At 46.4% G+C, this 21,869-nt stretch overlaps 2 protein-coding genes across 2 annotated transcripts in view; one reads left to right on the top strand and one right to left on the bottom strand.

The window, feature by feature from the left end:
• The window catches only part of JAM3 (junctional adhesion molecule 3), a 30,564-nt gene extending 28,421 nt beyond the window's left edge, over positions 1-2,143 (top strand). The window contains exon 9 of the mRNA XM_053996968.1: positions 289-2,143. Coding sequence (XP_053852943.1) covers positions 289-324 — 36 coding nt within the window. The 3' untranslated portion in view covers positions 325-2,143. The remainder of the gene's footprint in view (positions 1-288) is intronic.
• Positions 2,144-3,732: 1,589 nt separating this feature from the next.
• NCAPD3 (non-SMC condensin II complex subunit D3) overlaps positions 3,733-21,869 on the bottom strand; it is a 32,512-nt gene continuing 14,375 nt past the window's right edge. The window contains exons 17-35 of the mRNA XM_053996969.1: positions 20,330-20,521; positions 19,948-20,045; positions 19,737-19,852; positions 18,270-18,377; positions 17,615-17,729; positions 17,416-17,523; positions 15,111-15,349; positions 13,678-13,757; positions 12,311-12,448; positions 11,858-11,991; positions 11,511-11,710; positions 10,962-11,072; positions 10,402-10,557; positions 9,511-9,680; positions 8,303-8,418; positions 7,764-7,841; positions 5,183-5,257; positions 5,011-5,071; positions 3,733-4,444 (exon numbers count right to left, since the gene is read on the bottom strand). Of these exons, the coding sequence (XP_053852944.1) occupies positions 4,336-4,444; positions 5,011-5,071; positions 5,183-5,257; positions 7,764-7,841; positions 8,303-8,418; positions 9,511-9,680; positions 10,402-10,557; positions 10,962-11,072; positions 11,511-11,710; positions 11,858-11,991; positions 12,311-12,448; positions 13,678-13,757; positions 15,111-15,349; positions 17,416-17,523; positions 17,615-17,729; positions 18,270-18,377; positions 19,737-19,852; positions 19,948-20,045; positions 20,330-20,521 (2,404 nt within the window). The 3' untranslated portion in view covers positions 3,733-4,335. The remainder of the gene's footprint in view (positions 4,445-5,010; positions 5,072-5,182; positions 5,258-7,763; positions 7,842-8,302; positions 8,419-9,510; positions 9,681-10,401; positions 10,558-10,961; positions 11,073-11,510; positions 11,711-11,857; positions 11,992-12,310; positions 12,449-13,677; positions 13,758-15,110; positions 15,350-17,415; positions 17,524-17,614; positions 17,730-18,269; positions 18,378-19,736; positions 19,853-19,947; positions 20,046-20,329; positions 20,522-21,869) is intronic.

Here is a 21,869-nt window from a genome sequence, read left to right as displayed (position 1 = left end):
ATTTGAGTAGATCACTGAGCTTAAGACCAGAAAAAGCCTCTCCCATTAGCAGAGATACTGGTGAGGGAATGAGAAAGTCCCTGCCATGCCTTGGTGTGTGAGAAGGACAGGGGGAGGAGCACCTGGCCAGTGGAACTGGTGCCTCCCTCTCCTTCCCAGTGGGAAAAGGGAGCTGCCTGGGCAGAATCCTCATGGTTACACAGCTTGGATCCACCTTTTGGGGGCAGCAGGAACAGAGAGCTGCCTGGAAAGCTGATCCTTCCTACATCCCAAACTGTTTTGTTGCAGGGTGACTTCAGACACAAGTCTTCATTTGTCATCTAAGACGCCAAAAGGAAATTGCAAACCAGCAAAAGCAAGTGTGAAAATACCTCCTCCAGGAACTCAAAGCAAGAGCAAAAGATGAATTAAGTGCGCTTGGAAGAGTTTGGAACACACAAGAACTCGATAGCTAGCTATCTGTATATCTTTTTTTTCTTTGCCAAAGTTTAAAGTAACTCCTCACTGCCCAACTCGCGTCTCCCCTGCCTCCGGAGATACCAACAGGATCACCCAAACCTGTCCTTGGACTGAGGAAAGGTTTCAGTCCTTCCCAAGAGACTGGGCTGTGGAAGTTTGTGGAATTGCCTTCTCTTTGTGCTGCAGGGACACAGCCACAATGTGCAAACCAAGCAGGGGCACAGCATTAGGTAAACCTGTAGTAGACATGACCAGTAATGCGTTACTAGTAGACAAAAAAAGGTGCTGATACAGCAGTAGATGGACTTCAAGGAGTGAGATTTGGGGGATTTCCTCCCAACAGCTCATTGCCCAGGCCTGGCTGGTGACTTTTCCACATCTGTGGTTGTCTTGTGCTTGGCTCTGCTCAGGTGCACGGGGGGGGATCTGTGCCCAGCCACCAGTGACAGTGACAACACCACTAATGCCCCCAGCCCTGCTGTAACCGTCCCCAAATGCTGTGATTTAACAGGACCCCCAGGGCAGGGGCAGTGCCTCTGCTCCCTGCCTGGCAGGGCTCCCTGCACGCAGGTAACCCTTGCTCTAATCTGCACAAAGCAGGCTTGGCTCCTGCGCCTTTCCGTGGGGAAAGAGGCTTAGAGGGGAGGCAGAGAACCAGTGCTAAGACATCCCTTTCAGGAAAATTAAAGCCAAATGATTTCCTGGGCTAAGATTGCCATAAAAGGTACTGAGAGATCCTCCAGCTTTTTTTACCTTCTCCGTTTATTTTGTAAAACCCCCACCTTCTAAATTTTTTGCAAATATCTATTTTGATTACTTCAGAAAAGGTAACATTTCTATTTAAAAGTGTAAATATGTGATGCCAGCAGTGTTTGAGTAACGGAGCTATTTTTTTACTGTTGAAGCTACAGGAGAGGAGCTCACACTTTGCTATAGTGTGGCACTGTCAGAGCATATCAGTATTAGTGCAAAGTGTAACAAAAAGCTGCAGGTGGAACAGCATCTCTTTCCTCTTCAGCCAGCTTCAGCCACTTCCTTGTCACAAGAGGTCTTACCAGACACAGAACAGAGTCACTCAGGGATAGTTTTTGTAAATTTATGGCAGGAGCTATCAACTTTTTTATACAAAAAACAAAACCCAACTTTTCTTGCCAGTGACCAACACTTTGTTTTTGTCGTTGCAAGAAATAGCCAGGGATGGCTTTTGGACTTGGTTCCAAAGAGGTGACAGAGTGACTTCAGTGTTTGCTGCCCCTCTGCAAGTTCCCTAAAGCACTAACACAGTGTGACAGCTACAGCAGCTTGGCAGGTTTAAACCACATGGCCAAGGCCACTGTTTCTGGGGTTGGGAAAGCAAAAGCTCAACACAAAAGCACTTTTATAGTGTCAGCTGAAATTTTTCTCTAGATGGTAAAGGAAAAAAAAAAAAAAAAAATCAAAACCAACCAAATTTGGTTCTCTTGGCTTTAGAGAGAATGATGGGGAACACGTTTCCCAAAATATCCATGTTGATAGTGTTGAACAGCATTGGGTGAGACCAGGCTGCAAGACGTGGATGCAACACTAGGACTGTGCTGTGGTTTAGGAAGTTTTTTAATGTAGCAGAATTTAGTGTTCTTGTATTTCCAATATGAATTGAATTGTCTTAACTTTTCCTGTATACAGTATTTTGGATACCTGACAATTTGGACTGTCAGTGTTATTTTTTCGTGTCCTGCTTTACTCTGCTTTGTTTCCTAGAGCCCTCGCTGGACATGCCATTGCTGCATTTGTTGCACCCAAACAAAGCATTGCCACTTGTCCCTCTGCCAGGGGAAGCAAAGACAAGGATGGGGCAGCCCCATCCAGGTGTGCTCTGTGTAACTCACACATCATCACTGCTATTCTGCAGCTTCTCCCTGGTTACCTTCCGAATGCCAGCTCTTCATCCAAGCCACCCCGTGCTGATTGCTGCCTCCAAATTGTTCTGACATTCCTTTGCACCCTCTGGGCATCCACTGCTCCTCCTCTGTGCTGCTTTTGGGGTACCTGCAATAAAGGAGGGAGAGGAAACGGTTGGACCAGGGTAGCTCTGGGAGCACAATCTGCAGTCCCACCAAAGGCAGACTTCGTGAGACAAACCAGCAGAGCTAGGAATCCAAACTTCTTTTATTTTTTTCCAGTTCTAAAATGCACAGTGGCATCTCTAATGAGAGAAAGGGGACATGATCCCCCCACCCAGCTCGTGAGAGCTGACGGATGGAATTCATTGTATCGTTGTGAATAATATTCAGGTTTGTACTAATGTATTACGTTTAACTTTGCCAAGAATGTTTTGCATAAATACCAAGCTATAAAGCAATCTTGTAGGGGTTTTTGTTTGGGCTTGGTGGTGGTTTCCAAACAACCAAATTATGAGAAGCTCCTGTTTTCAATTCAGTGAAATAAGGGAAAGTCTGTCCTGTCAGAGCACTCACAGTGGATGGAGGTGACAAAGTCCAGGGCTGTTTATCAGTTTATTCTTGGACATTTGTTCCTGGTTTTTCTCTAGAGAAGACAGGTTAAAACTCACAGGGCTCATCTCAGATACTGCTTGAGGACAAAACAAAAAGTAGGAAATAAACTGTCCCAATTTACCCTTCAGAGTGGTTAAATAATAGCTGAAGGCAGGAGAGGAGGTACAGAAATAAAAGGTTTGGCCATAGCTTCAGCCACAGCCATTCCATACAGCCTCTGTTCTCTGACTTTGATTTTGGGAATAAAGTTGAACCTCACTTGAAGGGTTCTCTGATCTTCAAAAGAAGGTAGGGAAAGTGGAGGCAAATGATGGGATTCCAGTGCAGGAGGCAAGTGCCTCTGTTCCCACTCCTGCAGCAGATCCTGCTCTGTGCCTGGGGCTCGTGTCTGAGTTAAACCAGCAGGAATGAAACAGATCCCAGCTCCAACTTTCAATGAAATCTAGGCCGTGAGCTCTGTGATAAAAGTTAACAACAGAAAAACTCCTGAGAGGTGCACGTGGCCATAAGGGAGACTCAGGAAGGGTCAGATTTACCCAGGATATTTATGATAAACAAGGTTCCTGCCCAGAGCACTTACCCACCTTGTCTGAGTCACTCATACCCTGCTTGCAGTCAAGTCAAAGTCTCTATTTAAAAGCTGCTGGGCCCAACAATAATTGAACTGAGGGCCCAAGATACCAATGATGTGGTAGAAGAGACTGAGAGGCTGTAGAAATCTACAAGGGAAAAAAAAATCATTTCTCTGTCAGCTGAAGAAAAGGGGAGACGCCGTGGGTGGAATTAATTCTGCAACCATTTATTTTCATCAAATGCTAATGGTTGGAAATAACATAGTTCAGGAATGGAAATATTCCATATAAAAAGAACATTAAGGCTGTTCATACACACAGGAGTTTGCACAACAAATAAGAGGTGATGTAGCGTGCAATTACCAGATTTAGGGGTGTGGCAGTGACAAGCTGTTTCACCTTTTTTCAAATTAAAGCAACTCTATTATATAACCAAGAGGGACAATGAGGGATTGGGTGAGTACACCCAGCCACTCACTGCCCTGCAAGCTGTGATAAATGCATTTATTGCTGAGCTTGTTGCGACGTTATGCTGCCCTTACTTTTCCAAATGGACAAATTACACATCCCGAGAGTGAAAAGCCACCCTCCTTTTCCACTGCAGCTGAGCCCTCCAGTGAGCTCTGTGAAGAGCTGCACTTACAACCCATCCGTGTGCTAATGCAGGCTTTGCCCAGCTCCAGGACAGCTCTGGGAAAAGCCAGCTCAGAACAGATGAGGCAGGATGTGCATTCACACCCATTTCTGATTCCAGAGGGGAGGTGCAGTTCCAGGAGCCTGGTGGCTCTGTGCAGCACTCCAGGGCAGGCTCAGCTGTCTGCTTTCAGGGGGGCTTTGCGCTGTGACCGTCGCAGGGGCGCTCGCTGGCTGCTCCTCCTGGCCGGGGATTCCACCTTCCACTCCCGAGGCCGGCATGGGCTGCAGGAAGGAAGCAGAACAGCCCTGCATTTCCAAGCCCTTGGCCAGCCTTTCTGCCTGCAGTGCCTGCCCCAGCCCCTCTGCCTGCCTGCAGTGCCTGCCCCAGCCCCTCTCTCTCTGTGCCTGCCCCAGCCCCTCTCTCTGTGCCTGCCCCAGCCCCAGCCCCTCTCTCTCTGTGCCTGCCCCAGCCCCTCTCTCTCTGTGCCTGCCCCAGCCTCTCTCTCTGTGCCTGCCCCAGCCCCAGCCCCTCTCTCTCTGTGCCTGCCCCAGCCCCTCTCTCTCTGTGCCTGCCCCAGCCCCTCTCTCTCTGTGCCTGCCCCATCCCCTCTCTCTCTGTGCCTGCCCCAGCCCCAGCCCCTCTCTCTCTGTGCCTGCCCCAGCCCCTCTCTCTCTCTCTGTGCCTGCCCCAGCCCCTCTCTCTCTGTGCCTGCCCCAGCCTCTCTCTCTCTCTCTGTGCCTGCCCCAGCCCCTCTCTCTCTCTCTGTGCTTGCCCCAGCCCCTCTCTCTGTGCCTGCCCCATCCCCTCTCTCTGTGCCTGCAGTGCCCCAGCCCCGTGCTGAACTCACGGTTTCTCTGGTGATGTCAAACAGATGATATCCCTTGGCCTATCCTCAGCATCCTTCTTCACTGCAAACAACACATATATTTTCATATTTTACAAAAGCCACCGATTTGGTCATTGGTTGGGTTGGTTTTATTTTCCCCTCCCCTCAAATAAGAATCCCAGAGATGACTTGCCTGGAGCTGAACCGGGTGTGTGCGTCAGGCTGATGCAACTGACCCCAGCATCAAAAGTCAAGTCATTAATGGTCTCTGGAAATAAAAAAAAAATAAAAAAAAATCACATATTAGCAGCCTGTGCCACAGCCAGAGGGCAAGGCACGCTGCTGTGCAATACTCAAGTGTCACAGAGTAAGTAAATCCAGTTAATTGCAAACACACATATCTATCTCTTCCTCCCAGACCTCAGGGTCTCCCATCCAGTCTCAAACCCCTGTGCTGAGTCTGATGGACACATCACCTCCAAATTCCAGCCTCCCAGACTCCCTGGCTGGAGGAAGTCAGTGTGGGACCTTGGTCCTGTGCCCCCTGTCCTGCCTGGCAGGCACAGCCACCCTTCCACTGAAGCTCTGCCATCTCTCCCAGCCACACGCTCCATCCAGACCAGCTGCTCTGCTCAAGGCAGAATCTGGGGCCCCTGAAAACTGCCAAAGGCCCTGAAGAGCCTCTCTGTGAGGAGCTGCCTGCAGCCAGACAAGAGGAATCACTTGACAGGGGAGCTAGGTAGAATTTAGCTTGCCTGAATAGGCCCTGGTTGTCAGCTGTCTCTTTCCTGTCATTTATCTCAGGAGAGATGTCACAATATTCAGATTTTACTTAACTCAACGCTCTGTTTTATGCTCATGTTTCCCAGAACCTTTCACAAGGAATTAAGGTAGGAAGTGCTTTATAGGGCAGGAGTTGGAAACTCAGCTAACAGGACTTCTCTTCACAGCTGAACTGGGTTTGCTCTTTAACTTCTGCCCTGTCCTGGAAGGGAATCACTGAAGCTTAGAGCAGAAATCAAACTTGATCCATCTGCCTTAGCTCTGCCCTGCATCTCTCAGGACTCACCTGTGCTAGTGACTCTGTGAAGAAATTACCTTGGTAAGGAGACATTTATGGCGAAGGAAGGGAAAGAAATGGTAAAGATTAAATAGAAAAGAAATGAGAAAAATGGGGGAAAAAAGGGAGGAAAAAATGGGGAAGTAGGGCTTCCCATGCAGTGTGGTTACCTCCACAACGTGTTTATGTACAATCCCCCCTCAGCCAGATCCACTGAAGCTGTTCCCAAAGCACCAAGCAGGAGCTGAGGAGCCCCAGAGACAGAAGGGAAGAGAGAACACAGCCAGAACAGCTGAACACGGCAGAAAGAGGGGACAGCTGCTCCCAACTTCTCAAGTACAAACCTGTTTACAAAGAACTGCGTCTCCAATAGTCTCAGAATGACATACCAGAGGAATAAAATGTTTTATTCTGGTTGTCAGCCTGTGCCACCATACAGATGGCTCAACACACGCTGACTGAAGTGATGCTCCTGCTCTGTACAGTTTGTCTCCCTGCTGAAGGACACATGCTGCCTCGAAGCAAAGCAGGAATTCAGCTCTAGTACCACTGCAGATTAACATTTTCCCTCCTTTTTCACCATATGGTGCTTTAAGAGCAACAGCCGTGCAAGCTTCCAGGAGACCACAGCACTCAAAGAATCCTGCTCTCTAAAAACACTTCTTGCACGAAACCCCACTTTTTTTTTTTTTTTTTGCTTGTTGCTCAGGCAAAGGGAAACATTGAGGCAACAAGTGCAGCCCAGCACACAGGGAAGGGCAGGATCAGATTTTCCAGTGGCTGCACACCAGGGCCAGCTCAGGGCTGTCAGGGGTTTGCAGTGTGGCTCTCCTGTGTGCGAGCAGGGCAGGGCTGTGAGGGGCACTGCCACAGCTCTCTGGGGATTCCAGCCCCTTCCCCAAAGCAGCCCCCAAACCTAAGGAGAGCTGAGCTGCCACACACCCACACCTGGAGCTCTCTCACAATTCTCTGCACCTCACAGCACAGCAGAGATGAGCTGAAGGAGTTCAGCAGCAAATGGATGGAAAGGAAGGGGATTTCCTGCTGGAACTCAGCTCCATTTGGCTGTTGCTCTAACTGCCTCTCATGCTTGCAGGGCTGTCAGAGAGCATTCCAGCAGAACCTGCCCCTGGAGGGTTCAGCTGCAGTGGACACGAGCAGAGACTCAGTTTGTGCACTGGAGTTACCAAACCACATCATTCCTTCTCCAGCTCTTCCTGAGTGTGGAGCACACACCCGCAGTGGCTGGGCAGGTTGTTAATCCCTCTGAGCAGATGCTGTGCTCTCCTGCAGCTGTCACAGCCCTGTGCCTGCTCTAGGAGCAGCCTGCAGCTCACCCCACACCCTGTCTGGACAACTGAGAGCAGGGAGGACCTGAGCTCGAGGATTTCCCTGTGCAGCAGGGCTCTGCAGGGCAGCCTGACACTGCTCAGCTGTGCTTCCAGAGCCAAGGAAGCGCTCAGCCTCGCACCTCTGCGCAGGGCAGGCTGCTGAGGAACCACAACCACCTTCCTCTTCAACACCCCAGAGTCAAGGAAGGAAGAAAAGGGCCTGTTACCTCAGGATCCCAAAATAAACTCCCTCCTGCACTGGCCCTGTGAGATGCACACAAAGACACCGGACTGTGCTTTCCCACACACAGCCTTGCTTTTGGGAGGGCTCTTCTTCCCCACAAGCACTTAGAAAAATAAACAATCCATCAGCTCCTACTCACCCTCCGGGGTGCTGATTGCTCGCCCCGCCACAGCCACTTTTTCTCCAGTGCACTGCTGGTTCAGGCTTTGGAAGGACCCTGTGAACAAGGAGGCAGTGAGTGAGATGTGAGATGCATGCAGGCAGTGAGTGAGATGTGAGATGCACTGCAGGCAGTGAGTGAGATGTGAGATGCATGCAGGCAGTGAGTGAGATGTGAGATGCACTGCAGGCAGTGAGTGAGATGTGAGATGCATGCAGGCAGTGAGTGAGATGTGAGATGCATGCAGGCAGTGAGTGAGATGTGAGATGCATGCAGGCAGTGAGATGTGAGATGCAGGCAGTGAGTGAGATGTGAGATGCACTGCAGGCAGTGAGATGTGAAATGCACTGCAGGCAGTGAGATGTGAAATGCACTGCAGGCAGTGAGATGTGAGATGTGAGATGCAGGCAGTGAGTGAGATGTGAAATGCAGGCAGTGAGTGAGATGTGAGATGCATGCAGGCAGTGAGATGTGAGATGTGAAATGCACTCCAGACTCAGACTCAGGGCCGTTCCCACCTTGCTGGCTGCCCCCTGGCAGGCTGCTCCCCACGCTGGTGCTGCGCTGCTTGCTCCTCTCCTCCAGGCTCCTCCTGGCCGAGTTCAGGATGGCCATGGTGCTCAGGGATGCTGCCCTAGGGCCACAAACAGGACAGCAGCTGGGATTGCCCTCTGAAACCCTCATCAGACGCATGAGGGAAATCTGTCCCCGCCCTCATCATCTTACACTCCAAATAATGAGATTATGCTGCAACACTCGTGACTTTCAAGCCACTCTCTAAAGAAAGGATCAGCAAAGCAACATAAATAAGTGTAAATATATAAATAAAATAAATAAAAAATAAAATAATAAAAAAAAAATTAAAAATTAAAAATATAAAATTAGATATAAACTCTAATATAAAAGTATAAAAATAAATTAAAATTAAATAAATAAAAATATAAAATAATATAAAAGAAATTTAAATATGAAATATATAAACTCTAACAAAAAATATAAAAGTATAAAAAATAAATAACAAAAATAATAGAAAGTAATTAAAAATATAAAAGTATAAAATAATATATAAACTAACAAAAATATAAAGGTATAAAAAAATAAAAATAATAGAAAGAAAAACATAAAATATATAAACTCTAGTATAAAAATATAAAAGTATAAAAAAGAAATAATAAAAATAATATAAAGAAATAAAAATATAAAATATAAAATAATACATAAATTCTAATATGTAAAGTATAAAATATAAATAAATTAAAAATGACTAATAGAAATAATATAAAGAAATTTTAAATATGAAATATAAAATAATACATAAACTCTAATATAAAAAATATAAAACCATAAAATATAATAATAAAAATAAAATTATTAAAATTAATTATTAAAATTAATAATAAAGCTAATATATATTAAAAATATAAAATAATATATAAGCTCTAATATAAAATAATAAATATAAATAAAATAAATATAATCAAAATATTAAATATAAATACATACTAAAAATAAAAGAATAAAATAATATAAATAAATTTAAAATATAAATAATATATAAACTCATAAAAATAATATAAAATATAATTACATAATAAAATAATACAAACAAGGAATCTAGAATAGAAAATAATATATAAAATATAAAAATAATATAAAAATATCAAATATCAATAAATCCAGCTATCTAATAAATGCAAAGTGCCAGGTAACAAGGAGGAGCCCATACCTGCGACCCACCAGTGGCTGCCTCAGAGCATCAGCACGAGGTGTGGCAAAGCCAGCAGGGCCAGGGGCAGGGATGGAGCCAGGCGTGGACGGCCTCCTACCCACAGGAGACTGGGCATTGTGATTATTCTGGCCACCAGGAGCTGCAGCTCTCTCCAGAGATGGAGACTGCTGTGGAAAACAGGAGAAAAAGTCACGTCTGACAGCAGATACAAGAGTAGAAAACCCTGCGAGGTGCTTGGACCTGAGTGTTTCAGAACTGCCCTTTGTGTGATGGATGTAAAGGGTGCTGGGGAGAAACAATTTATTGGCCAAAATTTTACCAAGAAGTGAACAGGAAGACAAATGTCCTAGTTTAGAGGTTTGTAGATGTGCAGAGAAATGAACTTCCAGGCTAGAAGTCATCTCATCTTAAGGTAGGGATCTAAAATAGCTCAGGTCAATTGACTCAGGCACTTATTTATTTCTCTACCCTGAATTTACAAGAGTATCTGCATGACTGGGACGGGTTTGATTTTCCATTTTGTAGACACCTGAAGTCAGACAAAGTGAACTCTTTTCTTTGTTACCAGTTTATCATTGTGGGAACTGAGAGAATACAAAATTTAAGCCCAGCCAGTGCCAAATTAGACTTGGTTTTTCCTTTGAATTGAGTTCTTTCTCCATTAATCATTTGCTGCTCCTCCTGGCTTTGTTTGTTGATGTTCTAAGGCTATTAAATGACTCTGAAAGCAAAGCTTCTGTCAGAAGAAGCTTTCTTTGGTCATGAGGAAAACCCCTCATGACCATCCTGCTCCCAGTGCTGGGACAGGGTCCCCAGGCAGGGCCTGGGCGTTGTGAGCACACAAATTTGAGCAGAGGAGAGATGTAGAGAGTTAATGGCAATAACCACCTCTCTGTGGGCTGCTGAGAGCTGCTCTTGGTCTGACTCCTTCTCCCTGGCCAGCTGCTCTTCATATTTCTTCATGTCATACTCCAGCTCGGCTGCCAGCTGCTTGTCCACAGCAAAGAAGTCTTTGATTTCATTTCGGTAATCTTGCATCATTTCCTGCAGCAACAAGGAATGTTTGGACCCTTTCAGAAATCTCCCCCAGCTACTGATTCACATCCCCATTCAGATCACAGCTGCTTGGGAGCAAAAGGAAACACCAGTTGGTAGAGCAGAGGTGTTTTTAACAGACTGGAGAGTTTTAACTCCAATTTGTTCTTCAGAACACGGAAAAGCTTTCCAGCCTTTGAGCTCTCTTCCTGCCCACGCTCCACACTGAGAGCCTTATCTGCAATCCCTCCACCTCCCACGTTATTTAACACAGTGGCAGTGTCACAACATCCTATCTTCTGAATTCTTCCCTCCTCAGAAGGCTCTTGGTTGTGGCAGTGGTTGCACACCCAGCACATCAACTCCAGAGAGGATCAAAACATCATGACCAGCAAGAAAACACTTCCCCTTACCCGCAGGTAGTTCATCAGGTCCTTAAGAGCTGGGATCCTCTTCTGCTCCATCAAGGACTTGAGTGATGTGATTATTGGGATGATGTTTTCGATGAAATTCTTCTTTTGAACCTTTTTTTGTGAACAAGGCATGAACAGTTATGTGAGGCAGTGAAGGAAAAGCCACGCTGCGGCTCCAGGAGAGGAGTTATCCCTCCACAGCCAGGGAATCACTGTAATTAAGGCTTACACCACACACCACACACATGCACAGAGGCTTTTAACCTAAGTGGAGCCTTTTCAGACGCATCACTAAGTCACTCAGATCTCACAGTGAAGGCAAATTGCCCAGAGGTGCAGGAAAATCATTGTTCCGCTCAAATGCCTCACCAAGGAGAGGGGTGGAGAACAAATCCAGCTCAGCACAGCTCCCCTGGCTCCTGGGAAATGCACTTCTGATCCCTCCACCTCCAGAACAAGCATCCCTCGCAAATTCTGCCTTCATATTGTGCTTTTACAAGACACAGAGGTGCCCAGCCCTCTTCCCACAGCACAGCAAGTGCCCCTCACCTGTGAGATGAGCTTTTTCTGAGCCACCTGCATGACAGCATTGGCCATGGCCATCTCATCTTCGTCAGCCTGAATGTCTTCCTCAGGTTTGGACCTCATACTTGAGAGCTTGATTTCTTTGCAGCTGAGGACTGCAAAGGTATCTGAGAGCAGCTCGTTGCCTTCCAGGTCCAAAGGAAGGACCTCATCCACAAAGCAAGCTGCAAGACACAGGCAAGAAATAATTTGCTTTTCCAGAAGCAGCAGTGATGGGCAAGCCAGGAAGATAAAACACCTGGGTCACGAGCTTTTATACAGACACCAGTTTTTTGTTTGGCAGATTTTTAAAGGCATTTTTAAACCCTTACCTAGGATGCTGTGGCTGATCTTGGTGGTGATGCTGAACCTCTGCTCATCTGTGAAATGGTCCAGCAGGAATGTGTAGATCCTCATCCTCTTCTCCTTGTTATCCTTCCCCTTCAGAGAGAAGAGCTGCTTTGCCCTGTGGCAGAGCACGACATTTTACAGAGGCCCAAATCACATTATGCCAGCTCCCAGGAATAATGAGACCTTAAATCAGCCAGGGATATTTGCATGTCACTTTTAAGACCCATAAACCTGCTAGGACAGCACACAGTCCTACAAATTACAGCAGTGTCACAGGGAAGGCAGGACACAACCCAGCACTGCTTCCCCTGGCTTTTTTTCACATTGTTGCATGGATAATTACCAAGTGCCACAAATGCTGTGTTGCCAGCGAGAGCTGCATGGCCAGACAGCCCATAATTAACAAAAATTAGCCAGGAATGTGCTCAACTGACCGCAGGCTCTGGGGGAACCTGTTGTACTTGTGATGTTTCTCGTAGCTGTTGAAATGGAAGATGCACTCGATGAAGTGCTGGGAGAACATCACGGGGTTCCTCTTCAGCAAGAGATGCACCAGGCAGAACTCTGCAAACCTGGAGAGGAGGAGAAGAAAGAAATGATCACTGGATAGCTTCCAAAAGCCACCCCTGAAGCTGTGTAGGGCTCTCAAGGTAGGAAGATGGTTTTCCTCTGCCAAGTCTCCCTCAATACCACATTTAATTCTTGCCCAGCTCACTGACTTCCACCCTTTTCTCAGAGGGACAGACTTTTCCAGCATCCACAGCACTACTCATTTTTATGGCCATTAAAGCAAACTGAGTCAGAAATAAGCCTGAACTTGAATCCAGGCACAGCATTTTAATTATTTAAATAACCTGAGTTCCACTGTGGCTGAGACACAGCACTCAGCAACAAGTTAATCACCAAAGGTCCTGCAGGAGCTGCAAGGCAACCCCAGGCTTGAAGAACGTGGTTTTATCTGGATGCAGTCTCTAAATGCAGATGCAAAAGGAAAAGGCTCCCAAAGAAACAGGAGGAACAAGATGCTGCAATGCCACCATCTACTGGAAAGACATTTTTAGATATTAAAAAGATACTGAAGAGAAAAGGAAATCTGAATGATGATTGACAAAAGGTTGATTGTTCTGGAAATACCCATCTCAGATTGACGGTTCCAGGCAGAAACGAGCAGCAAGGTGTCCAGTCCTCCTCTGTAACCCTAATTTCTACATGACCTCCCCACCTGAGAGAAACCTGCCCCACTCATTTCTCACATAACAGAGCAGCTGGAGACCTTGAAACCTCCAAAAACTTCATAAACATGCACTTAAAATCAGAGTGCATAATTCCTCTGACACATCATTTGACAGGTCATTCCTCTGACAATTACAAGATGTGGCAGAAGGCTGAAAAGACAGGGCATTCAACATAAGAAAAAGGAAACTGCAACAAAATATTTAATCCTAGTTCTTAAATAAAGCCAGCACTAGAGACAGAGCCTGTCAGAAAACCATGAGGAAGATTTCACAAGGGTCTGTCTCAAAAAAATCCATTTTTTCTGGATAACAGAGTTCTAAATAGAGCAGAGCTGAACCTTTTGAGGACAGCCAAGGACACTCTTTGGGACTTTCAGTTGACCTGGAAAGAGGCTCATCACCTCTCTGCCACCACTGCAGACCCTAAAGGAAGTGCAGAGGTTAGAGGGATAATCTGCTTTATCACTGGAACTTCTCCTCACAGTGTGAAGGTGCCAAGACTGAGACAGGTTTTGAGACATCTCTGACCTTCAACTCCTCCATCATTTCAGAGCTGAGATTTTTACCTGGCAATATCTGGGTTTGGATCCACCAAGACACTGACAAACCGAAAGAAGAGACAGTCCTTCCATTTCACAAACTCCTCCTGTGAAAAATCAGCAGACAAAAAAATTATCAACCTGAGCCAGGAAAACTTAGTGTGAACCTCCAAACTGTAGTCAGGTAAACGAACAAGCTGTAAAGCCTCAGCCAGGGGCACATAAAATAAACCCCAACACAAGCCCAAGTATTTTGGGGGATGCTCCAAGCAGCATGCATGCCACAGCAGCACATCAAGGTTTACCCCAGGTATGAAGAATAAAGTAGAAAAATGAAAACTCTGCTTTCCCACCCCATGGCAGGTGTGCTCTTCAACACTGTTTTTAGAGCCAAATGCACTCCAAACCTGCCCTCATGTGAACTAGGAGGGTAAACATCTCGAGCCTCTCGACATTCACACCTTCAGAACAATCAACAGAGACAGCAGGAAAAAAAAAAAAAGGTGTTGTGGTGTGTGGATATTGACAGCCTGGTCAGAGAGAGAAAACCAGATAAACCTTCCAAAGAATTATTCTGGGGACTTTTGAGAAAGCCAAGAGAAAGAATTAAAACAATCTTGCAGCTGGTGTTTTGAACAGTTGTTTTCTCATAAGATGTTTATCAAAGGGTGTCTTCTTAATTAGCCAATGGTGTGAGGGGTGTTGATTAAATGACCAATCAGGTCCACCTGCATCAGCACAGTGTAGTGAATTTCTAATAATAGTGAAATTCTAATTTCTAATAGTAATGAATTTCTAATAAACTCAGGTTAGCCTTCTGAAGATACCTAGAGTCTGTGTTTCACTAATTCACCCATCCCTAACACAACAGCGACAGTGGTGCTGGTTACAGCCACTGACAGAGGAGAGAAACTGGAGGGAGCTCAAAGAAACCAAGATGAGAAAAAGGGGCAACCACTGACTAAAAATAACCTCATTATCCCACCGAGGTGTTGCTGATTCGACTGCAGGAAAGCCAGTCACTAAACTGTTGTCTTGATTTTTAGAAGTGTTAAGTTTTTTCTTCTAGTATAGTTTTTTTATAGTTTTAGGGTTTTTTTTAAGTTCAAAAGAGACAAAAAGCTAATTTTATTTCTAACTTCACAAAAGTGACAGTGGATTGGATGATGAAATGACTACCTCTCCAACCACACTAGTCAAACTAACAGTCTATCAATTCTCTCCTCCCACAAAGAAGAACACAAACCAATCACTATTTACATAAACAGTGCACGAAAACTCCAGTAGAAATACGTAAACATCAAAAAAAAAAAAGCACAGAAAACTTTTAAAACCACTTTAAAACTCCCAAAAGGAAGAAAACTTAACACTTTGAAAAACCAGGACAACAGAACCCAGCTTCAAACCCCCGAAGCTGGGGCGGAATTAGACCGTGCGCCAGCGGGCAGCGCAGCCGTCACCTGCAGGAGGTTGGTGAGCAGGATGAGGGTCTGCCTGCGGATGAAGGGGTGCGGGTCCCGCAGGCACAGGGAGATGTTGGGGATGTATCTGTCCCCCAGCGAGGTGTAGCGCACGCACAGGTCGCACAGCACCAGCGCCGCGTTGTTGCGCACGGCCACGTCCGGCGACACCTCCAGCTCCCGCGCCAGCGCCGCGATGCACTTCTTGGCCAGCTCCTCGTGCTGCAGGCACAGCTTCCCTAAAAGGAAAGGCAGCCGGCGTGATGCCTGCGAGTTTTAGATTTTTTGGTGGTTTTCAAAGCCTGTGCTGCGTCAGGGCACGGCTCTAAGCGCCGTGTGAAGTGTGGTGAACTCTTCTGGTCAGACAAAACAATTCCTCCAGGACCCCCAACGGCTTCAGGCCCCAAAAAGAGTAAACAGAAGTGAACTGGGGGGAAGCAAACCATGAATAACTTCGTTACTGAAGCTGTCATTGGAGGATTGACCTTGATATGCAAATAGGCCAAACTCATATCTGTCTGAAAAACTCGTGACCTTATTGCTCTCTACAACGCCCTGAAGGGAGGTGCAGACAGGTGGGGTCGGTCTCTTCCACCGGGCAGCACTGACAGAACAAGGGGACACAGCCTCAAGCTACGTCAGGGGAGGTACAGGTTGGATATTAGGAAAAAAATTTTCACTGAAAGAATAATAAAGCACTGGAATAGTCTTCCCAGGGAGGTGGTGGAGTCACCATCTCTGGATGTGTTTAAAAAAAGACTGGACGTGGCACTTGGTGCTGTAGTCTAGTGAGGTGTTAAGGAATAGGTTGGACTCGATGATCTTAGAGGTCTCTTCCAACCTCATTATTCTGGGATTCTGTGATCATCCATTTTGGGTGTAGGCTCTGGAACCCTGCCCAAGGTGTATCTGTTAAAGGCCTCTAATAAATACCTATTTTATTCTCTTAACTCTGTCTAGCCTCTGTTCTAGGCAGCCACTCCATGGCATCACCAGAGTAGCAGAGCTGGGATAAATTCTCCTTCCCAGCCCAGCTCGCTGCCTCCAAAATGAGCCAGGGAAGGAATCAGGAAGTAAACAAGGGAATAAACAAGAAACTCATGCTGGAACTTGATGAGCAATCTGCACGATCTCTCAGGGAGATGGTACTTCAAGTTCTTCCAAACTCCCCTTAGACCTTTAGAGTGGGTCTCTATGCCAAATTCCCTCCTTCACAGCAAACTATTTCTGTATACAGGGTATTATTCAAAGCAGCTAAAAAGAACAGCCCCAGCTGTCATAGGCATAGCAGGGAGACACCCACCTCTGAGAGCATCACTGAACCAACCTAAAATAAAATAGCCTGCAATAGTTCTAACATCACTTCTCCCTGTTCCCAAGCTCCACACAAAAGTATTAAACTTTCCAAAACAATTAAGGGAAGAATAATGCTGCCTATCTGCAAAAGAAACTTGTTCCTAACCAAGGAAATATTAGAACCCAGAACTTTCACTTGGTATTCCTCAGAATCTGGGAATGCAGCTGGCCAGACTTCTCTGAAAGCAGCATTTCCCTCACGTTGTGGAGAACAAGTATTTGAGTGCAGTCATCCTGCTCTAAGCTACACCAACAGCACCACTTGGTGCTGCTGGGTGAAGTTTTCTTCACCCTCTCTAGAGCATCTTACTGGAAGTGAGATGATCCTTCAGCACCCAACTCTGAGTACAAGGAAAGCACAGCTCTGGGGGACAGTGCTAATTATTGATCACTATTAATGCATTAACCACCTGGAGAAGCAGAGCTGGCAGGGTTCTGATGGTTTGCCCAACTTGTTTCCATGGATATTTGCATTGCTAAAAGCTCTGAGCTGGGCTAATGCCAAGAGAGCACCGGGGCTCTCTGTCACAACTGCCCGAGCTCCACATGGAATTATTTAGGTTGGAAAAGACCTCTGGGATCACTGAGTCCAACCTACGACTGATCCTTACCCTGTCACCCAGCCCAGAGCTCTGAGTGCCCCATCAGGCCTTTCTTGGACACTTCCAGGGATGGGGACTCCAAACCTCCCTGAGCAGCCCCTTCCAATGTCTAACAACCCTTTCCATGGAGAAATTCTTCCTTGTGTCCAACCTGACCCTGCCCTGGCACAGCTGGAGGCCGTTTCCTCTTGTCCTGTCCTGTTCCTTGGTTCCTCCCTCCTGCCAGGGAGCTGCAGAGTGACAAGGTCCCTCCTGAGCCTCCTTTTCTCCAGGATTCTGGGCAGAACTTCACCACAAAGGCTGAGACACACGAAAGCCCATTTTTAGGGCAGGATGATGGCACTTACCTAAAGTGATGAGTGCGTGAGCCCTGACCACGGGAGGCATGGCTGAGCCCCTGAACTGGGACAGAGGCTGGGAACTGGGGATCTCCTCGCTGTCTGTGCAAGCAGACACTGGAAAAGAACAGGTCAGGGATGGAATCAGGGCCTGGCACACGGTGGTGCCTGTGAAGGCAAAGCTAAAGGCAGAAGGAGAGTGGCTCACCTTGGTCCTCGCTGCCAGAGGAGGCCAGGATGGACTGAACCAGCAGGAAGATTTGTTTGTCCACCCTGGCTGGGCACAGCTGGGCAGCCTCACCCAGCAGGAAGAGGTGTCTCACCTGCAGAGAGAAAGCAGCACTGCAGTCAAAAGGCAGAGGCTGAGCTGCAGATTAAGCCAGCAGGAGTCGGTTCTTCTCTGAAAACAACTCAAAATTCCCTCAGTCCTTTCAAGGCAGTGGCTGGAGAACAGAAGGGGAGGCTTTGGAACAGAAATCCTGGGTGGGTGTGTTTAATATGATCCAACACCCCCCCGCCATCTAATGAGACTGAAATACTCCTCAAAGCATTCCATGCATTTTACAGACCTCTCTCCCAAACAGCTCATCTGAGAAGTTTGAGTGGAAAAGCAAGGAAAGAAAAACCACGTCATATATTAAAAATACATGGAGTGCCATATCCTTAAAGCAACTGCTGGTGTGTAAAACTGCTGTGGGCTCCCAGGCCCTTAAATACAAGAATTCATCACACACACAGGCCATGCACATTCCTGTGATCACAGTTCTTGGCATGGATTTTGAGGGACACCAGCTCCAAGCACACCTCCACCCTTTAAATAATCCTTGAAGGGGATTATTTAAAATAATAATCCCCAAACTTACCAAGAGATCTTCCTGCAGCTGCCCTGCTCCATCCTCTTTGAGGACTATGTTGGAGATGTAGCTCTCACAGGTGGATACCAAATCTCCACACACCTGGTTGAGAAGCTCCTGTTCCGTAATTAAACAAAATTAATTCAACACTTCATTAATTAAACAAAAGGTAGCTATAATATCTGTCCACACATGAATCCCGAATATCAAAGTCTTTATGTGCTTTTAATAATCTGGATCCCATTAAAATCAATCTGACAGTGCCTTAGAGCTTTAAAATTCTCCCTGCACATCAAAGGATGCGTGCAAGTGTCAAAACACCTTGGAAAATTTGGCTTTTAATGATCCACAGGCCCAAGTTTACTTCATTATAGAAATCACACAGACTTAAACAAAAAGATTTAGGCGACTGTTTCATGTGCACCCAACACATTGGAGGTGTCTGTGGGAATTTTTAGATGTTGCTTGAAAAAAGCAACTCCATTAACAAAGAAAACATGACGTGAATTCCAAAGAGTGGAGGGGAAACACAGGAAAAGCTGATTATCTACTGCACTGTGGTGAATATAAAGCACCATTTCTGGTTTTCCACCACCTAAAAGTGGCAATTTTAATAACCAAATACATATATAAATGATAACTGTTATATTTGATGAAGTGACCAACTACAGGAATATCTCCATTTCATTTTAAGCCAACGCTCTGTGGTGGCTGTACCTACAGGGGAGGATTTTCTGACTGTCAGTTTAAAAACCCAAAAAGCATCACCCCACCCTGGCTTCTGAGGCACAGAGGGTTCAGTTTTGCCCATTATTTAATAAGCTTGATTGGGATGCTTATTATAAAAGAGCTGCCATCTATACTGAAAGAGAAATATAAAACAGACACAAAGAGAAATCATTAGGGACAGAGACCTGCATCAACTTTAGCTTCTTTGCAATTGTGTCCAGGCTGAGATTTTTATTTTACCAACAAAATATGGCTTAACTCCCCACTATGGGAGCAGAACAGAGCCATGGCATCAAACAAATGGAGGCAGAAAAAAGTTATCAGCAAGTTATTAACTCCCTGCTTGGTCTCCAGGAAGAGGTCTAAGAAATATGTGTATTTCCAGCAGCTCTGATGGAGAGTACTCAGAGACTGCAGCATAAATCTGTGGCTTCAAACTGGACCAAGCACAGCAACAGGTTTCCTTCAGGAAATTTCCTTTAGGAATTCTGTAAACTTGGACAGAAGGCAAATGCAAGGTGTGGGGGAATACATTCGAAGGCAGAAGATTTCTTACAAGCCCAGGCTCAGCCCCAGGATGTTCTCCAGCCCAAGTGCAGCAAAGAGGCAGAGCTGAGCAGAGCAGGCTTGAGCTGCTGGAGTCTGAGCCCCTTTTTTAGAACTCATCATCCCACAGCCTGCAGACAGCAGCAGACACCCCCTGAGTGGGGAACAGGCTATTTTAAAAGGTGTATTTTTAAGTCCCACCTGTGCCTCCTCTGGTGCAGCTGCAGAGGCCTGGCAGAGCTTCTGCAGGGTCTCCACAGCTGGGCTGATCACCTCCAGGGGACACTGAGACTCCTTCAGCCAGCTCTGGATGTTCTCTGGAGATGACACCACACATAGAAATCAGCATTTTCTAAGCTTTTCGAGTGTTTGTGGAGGCACAAAAGCTCTGCAGGTGGCCAGGGCCACTCACCCTTCAGCCCCTGACAGCTGCTCTTGGGGAGGTGCTTGGCCACGTGCCCCATGACACACAGGATGTGTCCCACGGTGCCACTGCTCATGTTCTGCTGCCTGCAAAAGCAACAGTGAACCCTGAGCCACTCCAGCAAATCACAGCTGAGCAATCCTCTCACTTGGGACATGCATTATTAAGGCAGACCTGTCAAAGCCACTGAAAACTCAGAGAGCTTGAGGAAAGAGTTGGTTACTGCACGGATCTCGAGGCCTTTGCTGGATTTCCAGCTGCAGAAGTGACAGCTTGAAGAAGAATCTGGGATTTAAGCAGCTGAAAGGCAATCTGTGGAAGGGCACTAAGGGCTCCCTGGCAGAATGGAGCTCAAAGCACACACACTGACCTGCTGACACTGTCCCAGGATTCAATGATCTTGGAATAATCCAGCTTGGGGGAAGAACCTGCCACCTTGGCAAGCAGCATCCAAGCTGCCCTGGAGTGCTCTGTCTCCACGTGAGACATGACATTATTGACAAAAGTGGAGGTGAACTTGTTCTGCTTGGACCACATAAGGAAGGCTTTGCTCAGGTAACGGCTGCAGGGAGGAAAGGAAAGTTTAGGGAAGAATAAAGAAAACAGTTGGTAAAATCCAACACAACAAAGCTGCTATTGCCTGGCATTGCCACAATTCACACTGAAAATTTCCACATTTACACCTATTTTCACTACAGACCTGACATCCCTACATGGATGTTGTGATCTGGGGCAGTAAGACAGAAGGTTCGACTGGTCCCATGACACATCAGGAAATTTTAATTTCAGCAATTTGTAACTAAGAGTTTCCAGCAGCTATTTAATACTCAGAGTCATAATGATGCCTTAGGTTCGAGCTTTTCTATTTTTCACATTCTGAGCTGTTTTAGTGTGGGGGTCTGAGCTTCACATGAGGGGATGGCGAGCTCTCTGCACAGAGCAGGGAGACAAAACAATTCCTGCTCCAGCTGGGCACCAAGGACAAATGATCCAAAGCTCAGGCCCAGGAGCACAAACAGCGTGGGCTGGAGAGAGAAAAACAAGCAGGATGGGAGTGCCTGGGCTAAAGCTGGAATGGGACAATGAACTGCAAGGTGCAAATGGAGCAGAGCTGATCCCAGTGAGAGCCCCCGGGAGCGCTCGTGCATTTTGGGACCATTTTGGTTCATTTGGGTGCAGCCCTGGCTGGGCTCTGGTGCTGCCCAAGGTGGATCCATGGAGGAGATCCTTTGAATAAATCCCTGCTTTATTCTGTAGCTCTGTCCAGCCTCTGCTCTAGGCCAGCCTGCACAAAGCATCAATAGAATGGACTAAATTGGAAGGGACCTTGAAGATCATCTCATTCCACCCCCTGCCATGGATAAGGGCACCTTCCACTAGACTGGGGTGCTCAGAGCCCCAGCCAGCCTGGCCTTGAGGACTCCCAGGGATAAAGGGACAGCAGAGTCATGTCAGGCATCACAGCCTGCTCATTTTTCTGCACAACCCTAATTATCTACTCCACACTGGTAGAGCTGTGAGATTTCTCAAGCTGCAAGGTCCTGCAGGGTCAGGAGGAAGAAGGTGCCAGGAATGTGCAAACCCTGTTACAAAACGGCCCGAATTAGAGCAGTGACAGCTCCCCACACTGGCACTGCAGCACCACCAGTGCCTCATCTGCTATTTCTGAGCTATTATGCCCTGTTGACTAATAAACATACAGCTGTCTTTAATCAATGTTGTGTCCTTGTCATGCTGTGTGTCATCCCATTTCTCCCTCTCCTTCCCACGGCGTTCTGCAGCAGGCAGGATAATTCGATTTGTCACAAGACAAGTAACATATTGTACATAAGAATTAATACAAGGTGATGTTCTTGCTTTATATATCCTCTCTCACTTCTGTCAGAGGAACACCTCCATTTGACTTAAAT

Source organism: Vidua macroura, chromosome 22, assembly GCF_024509145.1.
Source record: "Vidua macroura isolate BioBank_ID:100142 chromosome 22, ASM2450914v1, whole genome shotgun sequence".
Taxonomy (NCBI): Eukaryota; Metazoa; Chordata; class Aves; order Passeriformes; family Viduidae; genus Vidua; species Vidua macroura.
Note: the sequence above shows the minus strand (reverse complement) of the source record. Positions and strands in the feature narration are given on the sequence as shown.